At 46.7% G+C, this 23,677-nt stretch overlaps 1 protein-coding gene across 3 annotated transcripts; it reads right to left on the reverse strand.

Annotated features, from left to right (window-relative positions):
* Positions 1-446: 446 nt before the first annotated feature.
* LMAN2L (lectin, mannose binding 2 like) lies at positions 447-18,953 on the reverse strand. 3 transcript variants are annotated; one of them, XM_083184614.1, is made up of 9 exons: positions 18,727-18,953; positions 13,131-13,249; positions 12,477-12,594; positions 12,309-12,391; positions 7,349-7,372; positions 6,539-6,700; positions 5,461-5,575; positions 4,468-4,587; positions 447-4,365 (listed from the first exon to the last, which is right to left on the reverse strand). In XM_083184614.1, exons 1-9 carry the CDS (start codon positions 18,932-18,934, stop codon positions 4,223-4,225), a joined length of 1,092 nt encoding a protein of 363 aa, XP_083040740.1. In that variant the 5' UTR covers positions 18,935-18,953; the 3' UTR covers positions 447-4,222. The 3 variants fall into 3 exon arrangements, with proteins under 3 accessions (XP_083040740.1, XP_083040739.1, XP_083040741.1); XM_083184613.1 differs by having other exon boundaries at positions 7,349-7,375; positions 18,727-18,952; XM_083184615.1 differs by lacking the exon at positions 7,349-7,372 and having other exon boundaries at positions 18,727-18,951.
* Positions 18,954-23,677: the final 4,724 nt, after the last annotated feature.

Consider the following 23,677-nt stretch of genomic DNA (forward strand, 5'->3'; position numbering starts at 1 on the left):
AATACACTTATTTTTGACATTTACTATATCGAAAATACGGCAATTCGTAGTCCTATTGATGTGCGATCAATACTAATTGCCGTATTTTCGGGATAGTAAATGTCAAAAATAAGTGTATTTCTGGATACAAATACACCTATTTTTTACAAATTTCCTTTAGTAAATTTCCCCCACAGTCTGCAGACAATCGCTCAGCGGTAGATGTATGAAGCAGTAATAAGGAATGAGAAGTGAGCAAGAGGAGAAGTGGCCCATGGCAACCAATCAGCACTTACGTAACATCTATAATTTGCATAAAATAATATTATACAGATCAGCTGATTGGTTGCCATGGACCACTTTTCCTCCCTTATCACTGCTTTATAAATCTACCTCTCAGTTGTGAAAACGCAGGCATCATTTTTATATATTGGAACCAGGGTACATAAACCACAGATAAAACACAATTATCAGAACATGGGTTTATTGAAAAGCACAAGCAGAGAGGAAATAAAGGCAGCAGAAGACAATTACACATTCACAGTATAAAATTCAGTGCCAAACCCGGACAGATTATCTCCCTGAGTCAGAAGTGATACAATCCCCTATAGAATACATAGATATAAGAATAGTCTGCTGTTTTCCAGCTGTAGAATGAAAAGCATGACCCCAGTCCTGTTATAAGCGCAATGCCCAGTGGACGGTAGTTTGCAATAGTGTCAGGGTCACTGTCTATTGAATTTTCACTGGTTTCACCCTTATATAAATAGTACAGATCCAAAGTCATATGTAACAGCTCAGTAAGGCAATGACCAATAAAACACAAGTCACTATTGTGCAGGTAATGCATTGAATGCTTGTGATATAGGTACAAGGCAGCGTGGACAGGCGATCAGCTGTGAACATTATCTGTTACCAGAGACCATCCATAAACAGATTCGTATACAAAAACACAGAGCGGCCATGTTATCAGGTGGAAGGGTCTTCTCACCCCATACAGGCAGGTGAGGTAATTTTAATGAATTAAGACCCCAGAAAGTAATGCACGCCTATATTCTCTCACTAACAATCCCATGACATGGGTTTGTCTAGACTGCAGGCATGTCAAAACGCTGGCCCTCTAGCTGTTGTGAAACTACACATCCCAGCATGCCTTGCCATAGTTTTACCATTCCCTAATAGCAAAACTGTGGCAAGGCATGATGGGACTTGTAGTTTCACAACAGCTGGAGGACCATAGTTTGGACATGCCTGCTCTAGAGGATGTAGAACAAATAGAATCTGAGGAATTATGTAACAATGAGCACAGAGGGGAAACAGGCTGTAATGGAATAATTAAAGTGCTGCTCTCCCCGCCAGTCCATTATACTGAGCTATATGTGCGTTCACCAATAGTAGATCACATTGCCTACTGGTAACTGAGAGCTGCCACTAAGGAACGGACCTGGAAATAAATATATTAGCACCTAATAGTGCTTAATGCAAACCCCTGCCAAAGCAAACAAACGGACTCGCATAACAGTGTTTAATGCAGTTGGACGATATCTGATGTGCCAGAATTACCAAGTTTGGCATTTTAGATATCGGCGTAATATGTACCAGAGAACGAGGTGCAGGCTTTCCGGGGATCTCTGCGAGTCGCCCTGTATTTCTATAGTAGCAATCATTTAAAAAAGTTCAGGCTGTCGCATATTATCCCTGCTTATTTACTGCACCCTTAGAAGCATAACAGAAGATCAAGTAATGCTCATCTAAATATCAGATCAGTGCATAGTACATGTAACCAGGATACGCCAACAGATTCGTGGTGTGTGAGCATCGGAGGGATCTCTAAGATTGTGTAGGTTACATTTCTCACCACAGCTAATAAATGTGGTTAGATTAGGGGGCAGGAAGATCATGGAGGCAGCGACGTACGCTTAGTATATATGTTTACGCCTCTATATATGTGCACCGCTCATACAGAGGTTGCTTCTTATTCCACTTGCAACTGGAACATATTTTTGGTGCAGCCAAGAGTTATGGCAACACAGGCACTAAGCAGCAATGGATGTTGTGGTCATGATCCGTACACAGCAGCGATGATCTCTGATCCTATTCTACAGGGAACAATGAGGTCTTTAAGTCGTACATATTTCAGATCAGGGGACAAATGTAATAGGGTGTGAGAATCAAAGAGTGAGAGATTTTGGGAGTTTTCACTTTAAAGCGGCAATCATTTACACGCCTTCAAAGAAAATGGGCAAACTCTCCCAAAACATCTCCCTTTCGGATTCTCACACCCTGATAGGTCACCAAGCTCCCATTCAATAAGCCACAGGTTTACTATGTGGTTTAGCTCCTCTAATAAGCTCCCAGGAGCAGAGCAATGCAGTAACCACCCCAATGCTTAGTTTCGGAAGCACTAATTCATGTGGATTTCTGTTCACACCTCAGGATGCTGTGCGCAGAAATCTGCATTGAAAGCACCCACGGCAGTATCTGAATAGGCGCTGGCACTTCCTGAAGCTAAATCACAACATGAAGTCCTGCCGCTCATCGCATCTGCCCCGAGTGTTTTATAGGTCACAGTTTCCTTCCTATGAAGGAACTACAATCTGACATTACATTTCTCATCACACAGATGTATTTATGACTAGCTGATATTCTTATATAAACTCACACGTACTAACTACATTTCGAAAACAAACAAATTACACGGTTATATTACACAAGGACACTCAGCACCGCTGTACATGCCGGCATTGTCTTTGGATATGATGCAGATTTTTTTTACAGGCAATTAAAAAGGGGGGGAAAAAACACAACCTAAATTAATGTTGATTGTTGGGCAAGGATGGTTTGGGACAACGGCACTAGGAAACCAGTATTAAAATAGAAGTTACCTGGATGAAAGGACAAAGTCAATTTGGCCTAGTGCTATTGTTCAATTAGGGTGCCGCCCCATACGCACAGGATGGAGGAAGGCGGCCGCCCCATACACACATGAGGGAGGCAAGCGGCCACCCCATACACACAGGATGGAGGAAGGGAGGCAGGTGGCCCCCCCCATACACACATGAGGGAGGGAGGCAACCACCCCATATACACACGGGGGAGGGAGGGAGGGAGGCAACCACCCCATATACACACGGGGGAGGGAGGGAGGGAGGCAACCACCCCATATACTCACGGGGGAGGGAGGCTGGCAGGCAACCACCCCATACACACACACGAGGGAGGGAGGCAGGCAGGCACCCCATACACACACGAGGGAGGAAAGGAGGCAGCCGCCCCATACACACACGAGGGAGGGAAGGAGGCAGCCGCCCCATACACACACGAGGGAGGGAAGGAGGCAGCCGCCCCATACACACACGAGGGAGGGAAGGAGGCAGCCGCCCCATACACACACGGGGGAGGGAAGGAGGCAGCCGCCCCATACACACACGGGGGAGGGAGGCAGGCGGCTGCCCCATACACACACACGGGGGAGGGAGGCAGGCGGCTGCCCCATACACACACACACACGGGGGAGGGAGGCAGGCGGCTGCCCCATACACACACACACGGGGGAGGGAGGCAGGCGGCTGCCCCATACATACACACGGGGGAGGGAGGCAGGCGGCTGCCCCATACATACACACGGGGAGGGAGGCAGGCGGCCGCCCCATACACACACGGGGGAGGGAGGGAGGCAGGCAGCCGCCCCATACACACACGAGGGAGGGAGGCAGCCGCCCCATACACACGGGGAGGGAGGCAGGCAGCCGCCCCATACACACGGGGAGGGAGGCAGGCAGCCGCCCCATACACACACAAGGGAGGCAGGCAGCCACCCCATACACACACAAGGGAGGGAGGGAGGCGGCCGCCCATACACACACACGATGGAGGCAGACAGACGGATGAAGTGAAATTCTTTCAATTCATTATGAATTATGGATGTGTGTGACATCAGAGGTAACTAAAGGTTGATCAGCTGCATTCTCATCACAGATGGTTCAACCAACCACCTATCTCCTCTGTGTCTAGGTGACGGGCACACGTCAAATAGATATAAATATGAAGACGTACATACATACAGATGGAGAAGTCACCAGTAGCAGCTTACAAAACAACAAACAGTGTTTAAAACAACAAAGACTTTTCTTGCCACAGATTAGAAGGACTCGTATTCTGACCCATTCACAGAATGACTCTTCGCCCATCCATCAGTTTGCAAGTCCTAGCAGTGCGGTGAGATTCATTCATCCCTACAGTCTCAGTAGAAATGCTTACGACTTCTTTCCTGCCACTTGTTGTACACGATGAGCAAGATAACACCAGCAAACATTAATCCAAGCAACGAGAAGAAGACAATGAGAAACAGGGCAAACCCGCTCATGGACTCCTCAGGGTCTTCCACTAAGGAACAGTAAGGAGGTATAGTTATAGAACACACAGCACAGGAGCTCACACTACAGAAGAGTAACTGGAACAAGTAAACAGAGACAAGTCTTCAGTCACCTCCTGGTAGCTTCATGTTGTCCACACTCGGTATGAAGACCTCTTTGTCCAGCTTCTCCTCTCCAGGGGAGCGCTCCACAGTGATCTGGTACAGTTTCAGAGAGATGATGTCATGGTTGTCTGTGCAGGGGATTGGATGGAAATATTGTTGTATGAGCTCAATTATAAAGCCTACATTTTGATCAGCGAGTTATATCTGTGCTGCCGATTTGCATACTTTGCTCACAGGCAAAGTCAGGAGATGCAGACACTGATATGCTAACACAATAACATCCCCAGCAGAAAGCTGGACCAACTGCCACACGACTCAGTGTCAATGTTTCAGTTGGTCATTGCTTATACTATGGGGAGACATTTCAAAACCCCCAAGCAATGGTGTGAAGAAAAGCCGGACATTAAGGTGGTGATAATGATTACTAACAAACTTAGGAAACCAAATTAACCTTCAGTTGCTTGACTGCAGACTGAATCAGCATGAGATCTACATATTGTGCTCAGGGGTAATAGCGAATCACAGAGGCTTTCACAGGGTTGCACACTTGGACAAGCCTGACAATGAACACTCAGTGCTGTACAAGGCGACGTGAAGGCAGACTAGATGATCCAATGGTTCTTATCAGACGTCAAGCTCTATGTTTCTATACGCGCTCCCGTTTCCATCTTCTCCAGAGTGATTGCTATTAAACAGTGTGATCCGTTTTTTCCACAAGGGGGCATACACTTCCTTCTGAGTAACAGTGTCAGTCCTAGCTACAGCAAATATGAGCAGACCTTTATTTATTTACAGTTTCTTATATAGCGCAGCATATTCCGTTGTTGACCTTGGACATAAATATAAGTTTCCACACGACGACCTTTCCTGACTGAAGTACCGCTACCAGTAAGTATCCCTACCCAGAGATGTATTACATTCTGTGACAGTATAAGTGCCACTTATCAGTACAGTATAAATCTGACTCGCAGGCAAATTCGTTTTGACTGAAATATTCCTACCTGTCAGTTCCCCGGTTACTGCAGACGTGCCAAAGTAATAGCCACGCGGCAGGCGCACACCAGGTACATCCAAGCAGTCCCTCCATTCCTGTTTCCCATCAATATCAATCATAATCTGCAAATGGAAAGTAGAGGGAATGGAGGAGATAAGCAGGGCAAGCAATAACGTATAGTAAGAAAGCAGTGATAAGAGAGGAGATCTAGAATTGTGGGGGTTATTCTGATTCACTCGGAAAGGTACAATCACTCTCTAACGGACAAAACCATATGCACTGCAGGTGGGGCAGATGTAACATGTGCAGAGAGAGAGTTAAATTTGGGTGGGCGGTGTACTTCAAACTGATATCTATATTGCAGTGTAAAAATAAAGCAGCCAGTATTTACCCTGCACAGAAACAATAGAACACCCAAATCTAACTCTCTCTGCACGTGTTACATCAGCCCCACCTGCAGTGCACATGGTTTTGTCCATTAGTGAGTGATTGTGTCTTTTACGAGTGAATCAGTATAATCCCTCTACGTCCAAAATTCCCTTCTACCCCTGTATCCTATTTCCTGCACCCAAGTAGTTAAGAGACCATGTTATATCTGATGATGTTATATCTGATGCTCAGAGATAGCTGACGTCTCGGCTTCTATGGAGGGGATCTGTATATACTAAATGTGGCGGAGGGCAGATGGATGATATAGTTATATTACACTTGGAAATCCCCCCTGTAACAAAATGTAAAGTGCTGTGAAGTGGAATTCTATAGATCAGAGGACACCATGGAAAGGATAGTTCTGTTCATGTACTCTTCTGGTGAGGACAGCATGGCATGTGGCCTAGGTCCTTATCAAGGAGAACTGGGTCTTGTTACTTCCATTTCTTTGGACTGGAAGGGAAAGATAGGCCATACAAGTTCCCCACGCTGTTTCAGTCCACATACAACCCCTATTGTCGTACATACAAAGCCAGGCAGATGAGAAATAATGGATGGGCAGGAGAGAGCGGACACAAGCAAGGTAAGGAACCATGCAGTGGTGCAGATTGTTAATGAGACAGAACGAGAAAATGCTCCTCAAAAGAAATCCTTACCGTAAGTCTGCGCTTGACATAGCGGATGACCAGAAAAGTGTCATGGTTGAGGTTCCTCACCATGGCCGTACATCCTCCCAGCTCTGTAGGACGGCCATCCCGACTATGGTCATAAGGTAGTGACCCATTGCTCACCATAGCAGACACATAAGGAAATATGCGCTGGTAGGAAGACAATAAAACAAATGTTAAATCACAGAACCTTGCACCAGATGATTCAAAGCCCAAAAAGTGATTCCGATAGCACAGCAACACAATGCTAGACGGGCGTTATGGGATCCATATAGCAGCAATCAACTGAGCGAATTCTGCGTTTGGCAGATTAACTAAAAACCGGCAATGTATGGGATTCACCAATCAAGGATTCCAACCAAAATGTGATCGAATTCTGTCAGTCAGGTTGGCGAACTTTGATGGATTTCACAAACCAACTGGAGCTGTAGATAGACAACCTATGGTAATGATCAGCTGATCTGCAGACCATTTGGACAACAGAACCATCTTTTCTTTACAGGTGAATGGTAAAAGGATGACCCCAAGTTGGGCAGGTTCATGATTCGCATAACCGATGTTTGGATTTAAATGATCTGCAAATCGCTAATATATCGCCAGTGTATAGGGCACACATATTGGTGTATTGGACAATCCTTAAATAAGGTGAAAAAATCTTGGGATCCGCTTTGTGATTGCTGATGTATGGTTCTATTAGTATAATCATGAAGGAATGTCTGATAAAGGAGATATAAACCAGGACAGATGTCAGAGGGATCATTATTAGCACATTACACAGACAGGAGGCAGATGGTATACCTGGTTCCCTGCGGAGTACCTTTTCTTCTGAGACACCAATCCAGAAGCAGAGAAGAAAGCAAACAATACACAAACAATGCATCTAAGTAACACGCAGGACACACAAGAGATTACAGAGGCTTTTATATATGCAAGTGAGAGGGACAGATGCTCATTATGTTTCTCTAGTCATAAACCATTCAGCTAAACTAATGCATGGTGGTAGGAAGCCCCATAAGGGTTGCTTTTAGGAGGAATGCCCCATATACAGGGACTAATTCAGGTCTGACTGCAGATAACCGAGTAGCCACTGCACAGACGGAAAGAAAACCCAGCCCCGTGTAAATCTGTGAGTGAATTACAAAAATTACGCAATTCGCTATCCTGTCGCACATCCATAAGCAATTCATTTACCATCAAATGATGTTCCCAGCCTGTGCAAATGTGAGAAAGTCTGACCCACCCACACCTCTGCGACAGAATCAGGCTGATCGAGCCGGCGCTGACATCACACACCCTCCCTGAACACTCCCACAAATCATCCGGTTACCACCCACAAACTGCTACTTCCTGTCCATCAAATTGCAAAGGGGATTGCGATTGGATATTTACTCCATGTGTCGCTACATTTGCCCAAACGTGCAGAATGATCCGTACAAAAGCAGCCATTCGATAATCAAATGCACTGCGGAATTGGCACAACAGCGATCACAGTATGCAATAAAGGCAGACGATATACACGATAACCATACTGTTGTTAACAAGATTATGATGCAAATCGTTCATTGTATGAATGATAATTGCTCCAGCAGGTCGTTAATGACCCCCTTTTGCATCTGTACACGCAGTCAAATTTTGCCTGTGTAGTTTATGACCAGGTGCATAGCATTCAGTGTAAGAATACACATATATACTATAATGTTCATTCTGTAGCTCCAGGAAGTTCAAGGGAAGTAACTTGAACACTATGGGCAGTATTCAATGAGCATTTTGGCGATGTGCAGCGAATCCTGTTTAGGATTCGCTGCACATTCGCCACTGCTCGCCACGTTCCGGAGCCTCGCCGGCTCCAGTATTCAACGAGTCAGGCCGGCGAATTTTAACTCCTGCGGCGGATGCCGCAGGGAGCCTAAGGACGGCGGCAGGCAGGCAGATGGAAGTCTCCCTGCCTGCCCCAGAACGTTTGTGGGGGGGAGGTGGGCTCCCCGGGTGCCAGGCAGCACAGGCTGTCCCCCCGGGGGTGCCAGCAGGGGACCGGGTATATTCACTACACCCGATCATGCATATGTAATGATCGGGTGAAGTGAATATATGAATATCTAATGAGCGGCTCGGCTCCGGCCCCCTGCTGGCTGCTCTGTGTTAAAAAAAGGTACTTGTGAGTTATCCGGGCGCCCGATGTGGTCATCGCATGCCATTATAATAAGCATACGATGCGACGCGATGCGACGCGATTTTCCATCGTGTCGTATCTCGTCGCATCGTATGCTTATTGTATGGTATACAATGGGATGCGATGCGACGCGATGTTTACACTTCCCGCCCATTTTTAAACCCGCCCTCTGGCACATCTGGCAGAATATCAGTGTGAGGTAGTTTCCAGAGGAGAGAGCAAGTGTTTTACAGAGAGAGATATTGATTTACAGCGTTCTTGTATATTTGTGAGGTGAATTTTTGGACATTTACCCCAATATTGCCCCATTTGGCCCCTTACACCTGCCCCATTTCGGCCCTTACACCATTATTGCCAAAATGGCTTTGGTTGATGGCATCTTCAGCCTCCCAAAAACTGAGGAAGAGACAGTCGTATTCCTGCAGGAGAAAGGGCTGCTCCCATTGACTGCCACATGCCCAAATGGCCACCCTATGCGCCTGTCCCTGACAGAGCGCAAATGGCGCTGCTATATTAAAAGTTGCAGCAAAAAACAGAGTCTGCGGGCCTCCCTATTCTATCCTGGGTGCAGGCTCCCATTCATGACTATCCTGCGCTTCATCTGGTGCTGGTGCGATGAACTGACGTCAATCGAGTTCTGTGCTAAGAATTTAAAACTATGCAATAAAAGCACCATTTTCTATAACGCCTTGATGCGGGAGGCATGCCAATGTGACTTAATGGCACAGCCTCAACGGCAGATTGGAGGCCCAGGGCAAATGGTGGAGGTTGACGAAACCCTGTTTGTAAAGCGCAAGGCCAATGTTGGCAGAGTACTCCCACAGCAGTGGGTGTTCGGAGGAGTGTGCCGGGAGACAGGGGACTGTTTCATGGTCGCAGTTCCCAAGCGAGATGCACCCACTCTCCTTGGTGCAATTGTGGAGCACGTGGCACCTGGCAGCACCATCGTCAGTGATTGCTGGCGCGCCTACCAAACTACTGAATTGGAGCGGGCTGGTTACAGCCACTTGCGGGTAAATCATCGCTTTAATTTCGTCGACCCAGAGACTGGTGCACACACCCAGAACATTGAGAGACTATGGGGTTGTGCAAAATGGCGCAACAAACGCCAGCGGGGCACAGCCCGCCATCATCTAGATTCGTACATGCAGGAGTTCGTGTGGCGAAAGTGCCTGGCGGGAGACAACGCATTTGAGCGCATTCTGCATGCGCTCACGTTACTTGATAAATCATGATGTTGATTGATTATTGTGTGCTTTATGATTGTTTGTTATTCTAATTTATTTCATTCATATGTTAATTACACAGTTATTACCTTTAATTCAGTTGTCCTTAATGTGTCAGATATGCATGATATTGATGAATGATATTGGATGCTCACAGCCACTCCACTATCAACGTGAACCCGAAGCGTGGCGAGCGCAGCGAGCCCGCGAGGGGCGGCGGTACGCGTCCTCCGACCTTTTCATGCCCTACTATCCACTAGGGCGTGGAGTGAGAATATAATAGTGTGGCGAGCGCAGCGAGCCACCGAGCCCGAAGCGTGGCGAGCCCCGCGAGGGGACACGGATACCTTCACAGGTAAGCGCGTCCCTTCGCGGGCTTCACAGGTGTCCACGTCGCCATGGACACCTGTGAAGCCCGCGAAGGGACGCGCTTACCTGTGAAGGTATCCGTGTCCGCTCGCCACGCTTCGGGCTCGGTGGCTCGCTGCGCTCGCCACACTATTATATTCTCACTCCACGCCCTAGTGGATAGTAGGGCATGAAAAGGTCGGAGGACGCGTACCGCCGCCCCTCGCGGGCTCGCTACGCTTCGGGTTCACGTTGATAGTGGAGTGGCGTTAACAATGGGGATGGGACTGACATTGTGTCACTTTTTGGGACACTTTCTGGGGGGTTTTACACTGCAAAAATCGGGTGGTATCGCATCGCATCGCATGCCATGTGGTTAACATGCGATGCGACGTGATCACTTTACATGGTACCCGATGTAAAATCGGGTTCGGGTGGTCATCTCGTCGCGTCGCATCGCATGCCATTTGGTTAACATACGATGCCATGCGATGCGATGCGTATACGACCAAAAATCGGGCGCCCGGATAACTCACAAGTACCTAAAAAAAAATATATATATTTTTTTTTTTTAATTAAATATATATTCATGTGCTTACAGCACATGAATAAAAATAGCATGCCCCTCCTCAGAATAAAATTCCTGATTTTTTTACACCAAATGTAAAAAAACAAAACACTTTATTTTAAAAGTTCACATTTCACTTCACTATAAAAAGATAGCGATTGCTACTCGGTGAATCATGGCGAAAAAAACCTTGAAATGTATTCGCCATCTGGTCATTGAATAGGGTGATTCACCGTTTTAGTCAAAAATTTGCCTTACAGCACACAATCGCCATAAAAACCTGGCGAATCAGCCTCATTGAATACCACCCTATATTGCCTGCCTTTATCCTGCAGTGTGTATGCAGATGGAGTCCACCATGATAACACTTAAGCAGCATACACATTATGCAATAAACATCAACCCACTTTCTCATCTGTACATTGTCACATTTTGCCCATGTCGTTTATGACGGTGCATATCAAATTTTGACTGCATGTACAGCAAGAAAAAGGGCTGATGACCCGTGGGAGCGTACATCGTTCTTGTTCGTACACAATGGTAACAATATCGTTATTGTGTATATCAAGAGCCTTTTTTGCATAGTGTGCACAGGGCTTAACTTTTAATTATTCACATCAATACTCCCTCTGCCGTTTACCTGCATTATACTTTGGTTTGTAATTGTCTAGTCTTCGAACAATTCTAGGAAGTGTCGCTAATTAAGCAGCATGCGCATTGGTTAACTCATAAACAGGAGCAAGGTCAATAATGTGACAGTACCTTAGTCTCAAGTCTAAACTCAAGTTCTGTCCTATTTACGCTTTATAAAAGACACCATGCTTAACTCACAGGGCCTTGTTCGGACCTTAATCACTGGGCTGGGAATCTTTGGAGCCCAGCGATCAGGTAGCCACCTCCCCACCTGAGTGAAGTCCCGCTCCTGTGCACAGCTGCAAATGCGATTGCAGGTGTGCGAAGAGGAGGAAATTCATTTGGAATCACCAACCATCGAATGAAGCTGGGACTTACTCAGCGCTGCGATGGCTGTGGAGAGATCGGGACTGCTGGTGACGTCAGTGTTCCTCCCTCCCAAAGGCCGGGAGCCATCTGGGTTTTCTGCTGCCCACTGACTAATCTCACGGAGGGCTCGCGCTCTGCGAACCGTGAGCATTCACAGCCCTCCGATATTCGCCAGGGCTACAAATTCAGTCTGAATTAGCCCCACAGTCCCTATTCTTACTCATGAATGGTAGCCTGTGAGTAAAGCATGGTGGGGCATAATAGATGCCGGGCTCATGGGCAGAAAGCACAAAAGATAAGCTTGGTGACGCAGATAAATTCTTGTTGGGATGTCCGCGTCTGGGGCCACATCATTGAAGTACTACAAGTGGTCGGTGCACTGTCACAGTAATGTCCACATGAGCATGGATGCTGCCAGTGACCAGAGGCCAGGAACACACGTACCTCATGCTGTTTCTCCTCATTCGGGTATGTATCCACAAACACACCCAGACCAACAAAACTGTCCTTGCTTCCGAAAACGGGTCCTGCCATAGAGGAGACGTTCACGTTACACTCAGAGAACATATTCAAATAACATAATGAAAAAATAAAATAGAGGAGAGTGCTCACCTTGCTGCATTCGATCTTTGGTGTACCAGATAGCAAAGCCATCACCGTTCAGGTTTTTCTTACCCTGTCCATGGACTTTGAAATGAACTTGTAGCTCCCAGTCTCTAAGATAACATGGCTGGAAAGATACACACACCATTACTACATCTACATTCCCACTAGGTTCTGTTATTAGGGCTCATTCACAGGTGGAAGCTAATTAAAATGTTTACGCTAAACATTAGTGTTAGGTGTCCCAAAAGCCGCACTATGACATACTGCTGGCATGTGGAGGCGGTGACGGGCAGCACTCCAGAAAACAGGGGCGTGGTTTCCGCAGACATCCAGACACAGCAGTGGATCACAGTAACATGCAGTGTTACCAATTATTAAAAAAAAAAAAAAAAACCTGCAGAGGGTTTCATGGCCAGGAGGTTTGGTAGTGTGACTGATACACTCTTACCCATCAGTTATATGTGCTCCCATTAGATTTACAGTAATAGCTGTGAATTTCATTAGTAGCTCCAAGACGACAAATTGTAGATGCAGTTTAGCAGCCATGAGGTGGTACAAAGCAGCCAACATCACTATTCCCATTTCTACATATTACTAAACCCCTGAGTAACATGGCCATGCTTAATACACAGCGAGATACAGCAAGGCATATGTACTTACCATACGGTTCCAGACAGCCCCTTGTTTACTCTGCATGTCTGGTGTAAGACGTATGTACTGTGGGGTAACAAGCACATTGCCCATTAGATCCCATAATGATGACGAAGAGGAGCCCACTCCTAGAACCAAAATAAACAACACATTATACATAAATAAATATCTATATGAAAGTAAACATTAGGAACATTTTCAGACTCTCCAACAACTTTAAACTATCTTCCTGACATTAGTACCCTCTATTACAGAATCACTTAAAACAGGTACATACTAAACCAGCGGTTCTCAAACTCAATCCCACACAGTTCACGGTTTTTAGGTCACCCGGCAGGTGCATTCATTTATCATCGACCCATATTAAAAGATCCACAGGCAGAGCTAGTTATTCACTTGTGATTCTGCGAGGAGACTGGAGTGGTGTCCTGGGGGCAGAGTTTGAGAACCTGTGCACTAGACCATTCACTCCATGAGCGATGTTGTGGAAAAAATCTCCCTTGTACTTCCTGTGTCCTTAACATACGATATATTGCATACACACTGAACGATATTCAGCTACGTCATCCTGTCCCCCTCTGTACATGCGGTCACTGATGATATAGCTAAATTGAGCTACATGCACAGACAACGCTGGACATTGTTAATGACCCACAGGAGCATACATAGATAATTATATTGAGCATACACATTAAGCGATATTACAACCTCAGAATGGCCAGAATAATCAATATTGTTCAAATTCAAGAAAGCTTCCAATGCTGCACATCTGAAGCCCATTTCCTTTCCTGACTGTAGTTAGTTACAACAGCTTGTGCCTCAAATTACCTCTCATTGATCCGTCCCTCTATATACGCTGATTACCCACCCCTGCATCTGAGACTTATGTGCTGCTCGGGAGCTTTCCTCCTCTGGAGCGCAATACAGACTGCGGGTCTACTTCAGGTTGTATCGCATAAGTGATCAAACCTGCATTACGCCCGATGCACAGGACGGGTTCTGTGATCACAGCACAAAACGATTGGCGGGCAGAGGCGTTCGCGGAGAAGGCTGGCTTGTCGCCCCCATTTTCCAGAAGCGGCCAGGCCAAGGACCTCACCACGAGGCGCAGTTTCCTTAGTCTCACAAGCCAGGCTAGAGCCAAGCTAAATCAGGACCTACATATCAGAGTAAATGTGACCGGAACACCCCTCCGCTCAATCTTTAAAGGCAACTGACCCTTCTTACTCTCTACGCTCACACCTGCTGTCCGTTCTCCTCATCGCCACCTCCTCTCACCTACCAAGTAAGCTCTAATGATGAGCAGGATCTTCCACCTTCCTGTCTCTCTCCCCTCACTGTCCCACAGTGCTCCGACACACACTAAGCAACTTCTTTCTTCTCCTGTTCCCAGGGAACTGGGTCATTGCAAGTCACCGTTACTGTCACTAAGTCATATAATTATCTCACCATCTGATTTATCACCCTACACGGTTTCAACATTCCTATATATCATTGTAGTTATAAATGTATTGCATCTACACTCCCTTAACCATTCATACTCCAATATAGCATCTATATGAATACCCCTACATACCTCCACACATTATCTACACCCACCCTCTCATTCACACAGTAGCTCTGTACACCCCTGCACTCCCCCTCATTCATACCCAGAACAGCAGCTGCATGCCCCTTCACTCATACCTCTGAATACTCCTACATGCCCCATCACATTCATACCGCTGTACACCCCTGCACTCTCGCTCTCATTTATGCCCAGAACAGCAGCTGCATGCCCCCTTGCCCCCTTTCACTCATACATCTGAATACTCCTACATGCTCCATCACTTTCATACCTCTGTACACACCTGCACTCCCTCTCTCATTCACACCCACACCCCATACAGCCTCTACATGACCCATCACATTCATACCTCTGTACACCCCTACATTTCCACCATCTTAAATACCCTCTCTATTGCATCTTCACTCTCCATCTCATTCATACCTTTGTATAGCCCTATACACCCCCTTAGTGTTAATTCTAGCACCCTGCACCTTTGACAACCCATGCAGTTCTTCTTTACTGCCTGGGGTGTCGCTCTCTGCTTTGGTGCTTCCAACACAGTGGTATATATCTCAGCACTGATATACAGACCACAGACTCTGCACAAAGCAGAAAGCGACACCCCAGGTAGAAAAGAGGAATCTTTTGAAAGTTACAGAGCTAGAATGCTACCCCCATTTCATATCTACCCAGGTGCCGCATCGGCACACCCCTCTCATTCATTCCCCTGTACAGCATTGGCACACCCCTCTCATTTATAACTCCAGTACAGCATTTATGCTCTCTCTCTCACGCATACACTTTTACAACGTATAAGCACCCTTGATTAAATTCCCCATACAGCATCTACTCTCCCAATCTCATAGCAACTATTCTCCCTCTCTCATTCATCTCCCCCCCCCCACACAGCAACTATTCTCCCTCTCTCATTCACTTCCCCCCCAAACACACACAGCAATTACTCCTCCCTCTCTTTTACCCCCCACAGCAACTATTCTCCCTCTCATCTCTCCCCCACACACAGCAACTACTCTCCCTCTCAGTCATCCCCCCCCCAGCAACTATTCTCCCTCTCTCATTCATCTCCCCCACACAGCAACTATTCTCCCTCTCTCATTCACTTCCCCCCAAACACACACAGCAATTATTCCTCCCTCTTTTATCCCCCCCCCCACCACACAGCAACTATTCTCCCTCTTTCATCTCTCCCACACACATAGCAACTATTCTCCCTCTCTTTCACCTCCCCCCCCCCACACACACAGCAACTATTCTCCCTCTCTCATTCACTTCCCCCCCCCAAACACACACAACAATTATTCCTCCCTCTCTTTTATCCCCCCCACCACACAGCAACTATTCTCCCTCTTTCATCTCTCCCCCACACATAGCAACTATTCTCCCCCTCTCATTCACCCCCCCCCCCCCCACAGCAACTATTCTACCACTCTCATTCCCCCCCCCCCCCCCCAACCATAAACAGAGCAACTATTCTCCCTCTCCCATACCCCTTTCATGCAGACAAATATTTCCCAGGTTATTGCACATGAACACACAACAACACGGTAAAGGGTCCAATGTTCCGGGATTTCACCAAGGACGCTCACAGGTACAGGAGCAGTGTGAACAGGTGATCCAGGTCCTGTTCACTGCCACACTCATTAATCCAGTCCATACAGCATCTACGGTCCCGCTCTCATTCATCCCGTTCATACAGCATCTACGGTCCCCCTCTCATTCGTCCCTTCAATACAACATCTACGGTCCCGTTCTCATTCATCCCGTTCATACAGCATCGACGGTCCCGCTCTCATTCATCCCGTTCATACAGCATCGACGGTCCCGCTTCATTCATCCCGTCCATACAGCATCTACGGTCCCGCTCTCATTCATCCCGTCCATACAGCATCTACAGTCCCGCTCTCATTCATCCCGTCCATACAGCATCTACGGTCCCGCTCTCATTCATCCCGCCATACAGAATCTACAGTCCCGCTCTCATTCATCCCGTTCATACAGCATCTACGGTCCCGCTCTCATTCATCCCGTTCATACAGCATCTACGGTCCCGCTCTCATTCATCCCTTCCGTACAGCATCTACGGTCCCGCTCTCATTCGTCCCGTCCATACAGCATCTACGGTCCCGCTCTCATTCGTCCCGTTCATGCAGCATCTACGGTCCCGCTCTCATTCATGCAGCATTTACGGTCCCGCTCTCATTCGTCCCGTTCATACAGCATCTACGTCCCGCTCTCATTCGTCCCTTCCATACAGCATCTACGGTTCCGCTCTCATTCGTCCCTTCCATACAGCATCTACGGTCCCGCTCGCATTCATCCCTTCCATACAGCATCTACGGTCCCTCTCTCATTCATCCCGTTCATACAGCATCTATGGTCCTGCTCTCATTCATCCCTTGCATACAGCATCTACGGTCCCACTCTCATTCATCCCGTCCATACAGCATCTATGGGCCTGCTCTCATTCATCCCTTCCATACAGCATCTACGGTCCCGCTCTCATTCATCCCGTTCATACAGCATCTACAGTCCCATTCATCCCGTTCATGCAGCATCTACGGTCCCGCTCTCATTCGTCCCGTTCATACAGCATCTACGTCCCGCTCTCATTCGTCCCTTCCATACAGCATCTACGTCCCGCTCTCATTCGTCCCTTCCATACAGCATCTACGGTCCCTCTCTCATTCATCCCGTTCATACAGCATCTATGGTCCTGCTCTCATTCATCCCTTCCATACAGCATCTACGGTCCTGCTCTCATTCATCCCTTCCATACAGCATCTACGGTCCCACTCTCATTCATCCCGTCCATACAGCATCTATGGGCCTGCTCTCATTCATCCCTTCCATACAGCATCTACGGTCCCGCTCTCATTCATCCCGTTCATACAGCATCTACAGTCCCATTCATCCCGTTCATACAGCATCTACGGTCCCGCTCTCATTCATCCCGTCCATACAGCATCTACGGTCCCGTTCTCATTCATCCCGTCCATACAGCATCTACGGTCCCGTTCTCATTCATCCCGTCCATACAGCATCTACGGTCCCGCTCTCATTCATCCCGTCCATACAGCATCTACGGTCCCGCTCTCATTCATCCCGTTCATACAGCATCTACGGTCCCGCTCTCATTCATCCCGTTCATACAGCATCTACGGTCCCGCTCTCATTCATCCCGTTCATACAGCATCTACGGTCCCGCTCTCATTCATCCCGTTCATACAGCATCTACGGTCCCGCTCTCATTCATCCCGTTCATACAGCATCTACGGTCCCGCTCTCATTCATCCCGTTCATACAGCATCTATGGTCCTGCTCTCATTCACCCCTACATACAGCATCTACGGTCCCGCTCTCATTCATCCCATTCATACAGCATCTACAGTCCCATTCATCCTGTTCATACAGCATCTACAGTCCCATTGATCCCGTTCATACAGCATCTACAGTCCCATTCATGCCGTTCATACAGCATCTACGGTCCCGCTCTCATTCATCCAGTCTGTACAGCATCTACGGTACCATTCATCCTCCCCATACATCATTCTTAGTACACATTATCTATTCACCACCTCCTATTCATTCAGTGGTATAACATGTATTCTACACCCCCACTGTCGTTCAAGCCACCGGGTAATAACCTATACACCTCCCTCTCATTCATATACCAATCTAGACCCCCCACCCCCTCATTCATGGCCCCGTATAACCCATATAAGCCTCCTTTCATCCATACCAGCACGTGAGCAGCCTCCTCATCACCTCGGCGATTTTTCCAGTCTCTCCTAGAGCACAGCAGCGTCTCACGCTCGCTCCTCAGGAACCCGCACAGGGCATGTTTTCCAGGTCAACCGCGGATTCGTAGAATGTGACAGCAGGTGATACATAGCGCTGCTTCAGGGTGACCTAGGTAACGTGACCTGTGCGGGATCCTGAGAACCACTGACCTAGACACGAGTCCCCAGTCACCCGCCTGTAGCAAACCTTTCCCCCCCGGGGACGGCTGCCTCCGGAGCTCTCTCCCAATCTCACCTTGGTACGGCTTACTCAGCGAGTGCTCTCTCTTCAGATACTCCTCCGTCTGATCGGCGCCCCCCGTGCCTCGCAGGACCGCCAACAGATGTAGCAGAATACCGCACAGAACCTCCTGCCGGCCCCAGGGGCGAACAGCCCTAAACGCCGCACCCGCCATCTTGCTACTCCTCCCGTCTCTCATCTCGAGCTGCCCAATCAGGCGCATGACCTGCAGCGCGCCGACTGGACGCTGCCTGGGCACGGCGTTCTGCCATTGGCTAGCGGATAACCAATGAGCATAGAGGTGGTCATTGGGCTGTAAGCCTCGCAGTCTGATTGGCTGCGAGCGCACACCCCAGTTACCCGGGTTACATGGATGTTTAATATGTGCTGACAGCTGCTCAGCTCTCTGGGGAGATGCTGCTTTGGTCCTCAGAGCTTACAGTCTATAATATGAGAGAGAAAGATAGTACAGCTGGGGCCATTAGTAGCAGCCTTCATTACTCCTCTGCCCATCTAACTTATTATAGAAATAAAGTGTTTCATCCACAGTGTAGTGCCTAGTCTTACTTGTGGGCAGTGTGTAAATATTTTTCATATAATCAATGTCATCATCTCAGGGCCCACATTGGCCCTTATTCTGATTGGTTCGCCACATTACGATGTTGAAGATCTGCTCATAGACATAAGAAATTATGCTTTGCGAGCCAACCAGAATGAGGGCCATTGTGCATTACTAATAGGGCTGGAAGATCAGCCTTATGAAAGACACATTTATTTATTATTATTTATTTATTAACAGTTTCTTATATAGCGCAGCATATTCTGTTGCACTTTACAAAAGGAGACAGTGATACAACAAACAGGGTATTTACAGACAGTCAAAATGTAGGAGGGCCCTGCTCGCAAGCTTACAATCTATAGGGACATAGGCATTGATACATACGGATAGATTCTGTATTCTTTATTGCATCGATTCCACCAGAATGCAAGGTTCTGTGACTGGTTCTGGAATTTGATAAGCTTGCCTGAAGAGATGAGTTTTCAGGAAACGCTTATAGGTTTGGAGACTGGGGGAGAGTCTTATTGTGCTTGGGAGGGCATTCCACAGAGTGGGTGCAGCCCGAAAAAAGTCCTGCAGTCGGGAATGGGAGCGAGTAATGAGTGTGGATGAGAGACGCAGATCTTGGGAGGAGCATAGAGGTCGTGTTGGATGATATTTTGAGATAAGATAACATATGTATGTTGGTGTAGTTTGGTTTATGACGTTGTGTGTAAGTAAAAGACTTTTGTATTGAATACGGTAGAATACAGGTAACCAATGAAGTGACTGACAGAGTAGTTTTGCAGACGATGAACGTCTAGCTAGTAAGATTAGCCTAGCAGCTGCATTCATGATGGACTGTAGTGGTGAGAGTCTGTATTGGGGAAGGCCAATAAGGAGACTATTGCAATAATCAATGTGTTTGATGATGAGAACATGGATTAGAGTTTTTGCAGTGTCTTGTATGTGCATGTGGCATGATTTTGAGACAGATTGAATGTGGGGTACAAAGGAAAGTTCAGAGTCAAGAATAACACCTAGGCAACGAGCTTTTGCCCTTCTGCTCCACGGGAGGTTTCTGTCCTCCCTGAGCTCGCCATAGGACACCTGCGTTACGGTTTGACATGTGTACCGCCCCAATCAAACTCCACACCTGCCACTGTCATATTCTCAACAGCAATAGAGATATGAGGTTGGTAACTACTATTTATTGGTGGAAATATAATTAATCCTGTTTTTGAAATATTAAGTTTGAGGTGGGGAGTGGACATCCAGGTTGAAATAGCAGAAAGGTGTTCAGAGACTCAACTCAATACAGATGGGGACAGGTCCGGGGAGGATAGGTAGAGCTTAGTATCATCCGCATACAGATAATACTGAAATACAAAGGAGCTGATTAGTTTGCCAAGAGATGAGGTATAGATTGAGAAAAGCAGAGGACCTTAAACTAAACCCTGAAGTACTCCAAAGGTAGCAAAGAGGAGGTAGAATCAGAGAAAAGAACACTAAAGGAGCTGTTAGATAGGTAGGATGAGGACCAAGAGAGGGCTGTGTCTTTAAGACCTAGGGATTGTAGTGTTTGTATGAGAAGTGTGTGGTCAACAGGGTCAAAAGCAGCAGAGAGATCTAGAAGAATCAACAGTGAATAGTGGCTTTTAGACTTAGCAGTGATCAGATCATTCACAACTTTAGTCAGTGCTGTCTCTGTGGAGTGTTGGGCATGAAAGCATGACTGAAGCGGGTCCAGTAAGTTGTGTGAGTTAAGAAAGAGTGTGAGGCGAGTGTAGGCAAGTCTTTCAAGTAGTTTGGAGGTGCATGGAAGTTGAGAAATGGGACGGTAGTTTGAGAGAGAGCTTTGGTCAGAATTCTGTTTTTTTCAGAATTGGAGTAATAACTGCATATTTGAACAATGAAGGAAAGACACCAGTAGAGAAAGAGAGGTTACAGATTTTAGATGATTGGGATGAGCACAGGAGACAGAGATTTACTTATTTGTGAGGGTAAAGGGTCAAGAGGAGAGGTAGTAGAGTGGGAGGAAGAGAAAAGTGCAGATACTTCATCTTCATTTGTGGGATCAAATTAAGTAAATGCTGCGAATGATATACTTTCCCAAACTTCTATACCAAATCCAGGTCTTGCCTCTCTTACTCACTAAATCCGATACCCTGACTATAACAAAACTGTTCCGAACCTTCATCTGGAACAAGGGAAGAGCAAGAATCGGAATGATTAAATTGATCCAACCCAAATGGAATGGCGGGATTAATTTCCCAGACATATCAATATATAATCAAACGGCGACATTTAGATACCTTAAAGACTGGCTACTTACCAACCACACTTATGCGAATACCGCCCTGGAACAACACTTTTTACCTCACACCTCACTAACTGCTTTCTTACACTTAGAAGACAGAGACATCCCTCCGGAAATACACCTCAATCCTCTCCTAATGTCCGTCCGTAAGCTTTGGCTTACCTTACGCCACTCTTTCCACCTGAACCCACATCATACGGTACACCTACCCTTCATACGAAACCCCCAATTTCATGATGGTAATGCCCCACCCCTCTTCACAAGTTGGAGTAACGCAGGACTACATAGAGTTCGACAGCTGATAGACTCTGACACTCATAAACCACTTACTTTTTCAGAAGCCTCTAAGGACTACCCAATAATAACCACTCATAACTTAAACTTTATTCAAGCCCAAAATTTCTAAACTTATTCCAGAAAGAGACTGGAACAACGATCTTGATAACGTGCTCTTGGCTCCTCCCTTACCTAAAAAAGCGATCTCTACTTATTACAAATTTCTCCGAAAGCCTATAGATTACTCATCGCAACGAACAGGCCTCAACCAATGGCTAGAACATTTCCCCTCCCTCACATCGGACACCTTGTTAAAAGCCCTGGAGACTTCAATCACGATATTCCCAATGGCCAAATTCACGGAAATGTATCTAAACATTTTCCACCGATCATACATCTCTCCTTCACAAGGGTTCCAAATGCAAATCCTAGACTCCCCAAAATGCCCCAAATGCCACCACCCTCAAGCAGACCTATACCATTGCTTTTGGGCTTGCCCGCAGGTTAAAAGATTCTGGGCAGAGGTTCGTGACTTTTCCAATGAACACCTGGTAAATTTCACTCCGCTCACCCCGGAGTGGGCCATATTCGGCATTCTTCCAGAGGAGACTAGGGCCCCTAAACCCATTAAAAAATTAATGTTGGCAATCTCATCCGCCGCCCGCAAAACTATTCTCCAAGTATGGATCCAAAACTCTCCTCCAGCCTTGGCAATGTTCAGAGACAAACTGTTTTTTATTTTTCACATGGACTGGTTGGAGGCCTCCCTTCAAAAGGACTCACGTACCAAACAGTTCTTCGCTACCTGGAACAGCTATATGGAAACCTTACCCATATCGACTAAACGAACTCTCCACCAATGTTTCCAAAATACCCGCTGGTACGAAGAACAGAGGTTACTCAATGACCCTCCGCTAATCCTGGACTAATCTACTAAGTATGGTTCCGAACACATGTTACAAAAATGGGGAAACCTATTGTCACTATGTAACCCCTTTCTGTATATTTGGATCTTTGATTTTTGACATTCATGCCTGAGAGCGCAGTAATGCACTCTGTGTTGATTTGATGCTTTGACTCAATAAAAAAGTTGATATAAAAAGAAAAATTAAGTAAATGCGTCAGAGGGCTCAGGTATGGAATTGAGCAGATCACCAAATGAGTTGGAGCATACCAATTCATCTCTGATCTTGTCAATCTTATCCCTGAAGTAGGAAGCAAGATCTTGTGCATGGATAGTGCCTGGTGGCTTGGGTGAGGGAGGGTTGAGAAGGGATTTAAAAAATATGTTTTATAGGTGTCTTGTTAATTTAGAGTGCCACGGTTGGTGTCTAGGCCTATGTGGAGTGTGGTGAGTAACTGGAGCCACTTGTGAGAAGGGCGCTGGATTCTAGTTCTTCCACTCAGAGAACCCTCAGAATTAGTCCGTGGGAATAATAAAAGCAAAAAGACGTATATTATAAAGCGGTCAGATTTGCTATGTACATATAATGTGATGGTGGGAAAACATGTACAGTGGATGGATTCCCAGGTGATATATTCGTACCGTTACTCACTCGAAAGTGATACGTGTACCCACATATAAGGGTTTCTTTTTAATTGGGTCACCTCCGTGTAAATGTGCCGCAAAATCAATCAGAGATGCGTACCGTACTCACATGTACGCACTTGGTTATCCTCTTATAAAGGTTTCTTTATGGTCCAATATGAAGTGGGGTAAGCATACTGCATATTATATTCCTATTAGGAGGGCTCTCCCTCTATACTAAATACTACCAAACCCGAAAATCGTGTCCTCCCCCCCCCCCCCCCCGGGAAGGTGGGCAAGTCTC

This window comes from Crinia signifera, chromosome 4, assembly GCF_055691185.1.
Source record: "Crinia signifera chromosome 4, ASM5569118v1, whole genome shotgun sequence".
NCBI lineage: Eukaryota > Metazoa > Chordata > Amphibia > Anura > Myobatrachidae > Crinia > Crinia signifera.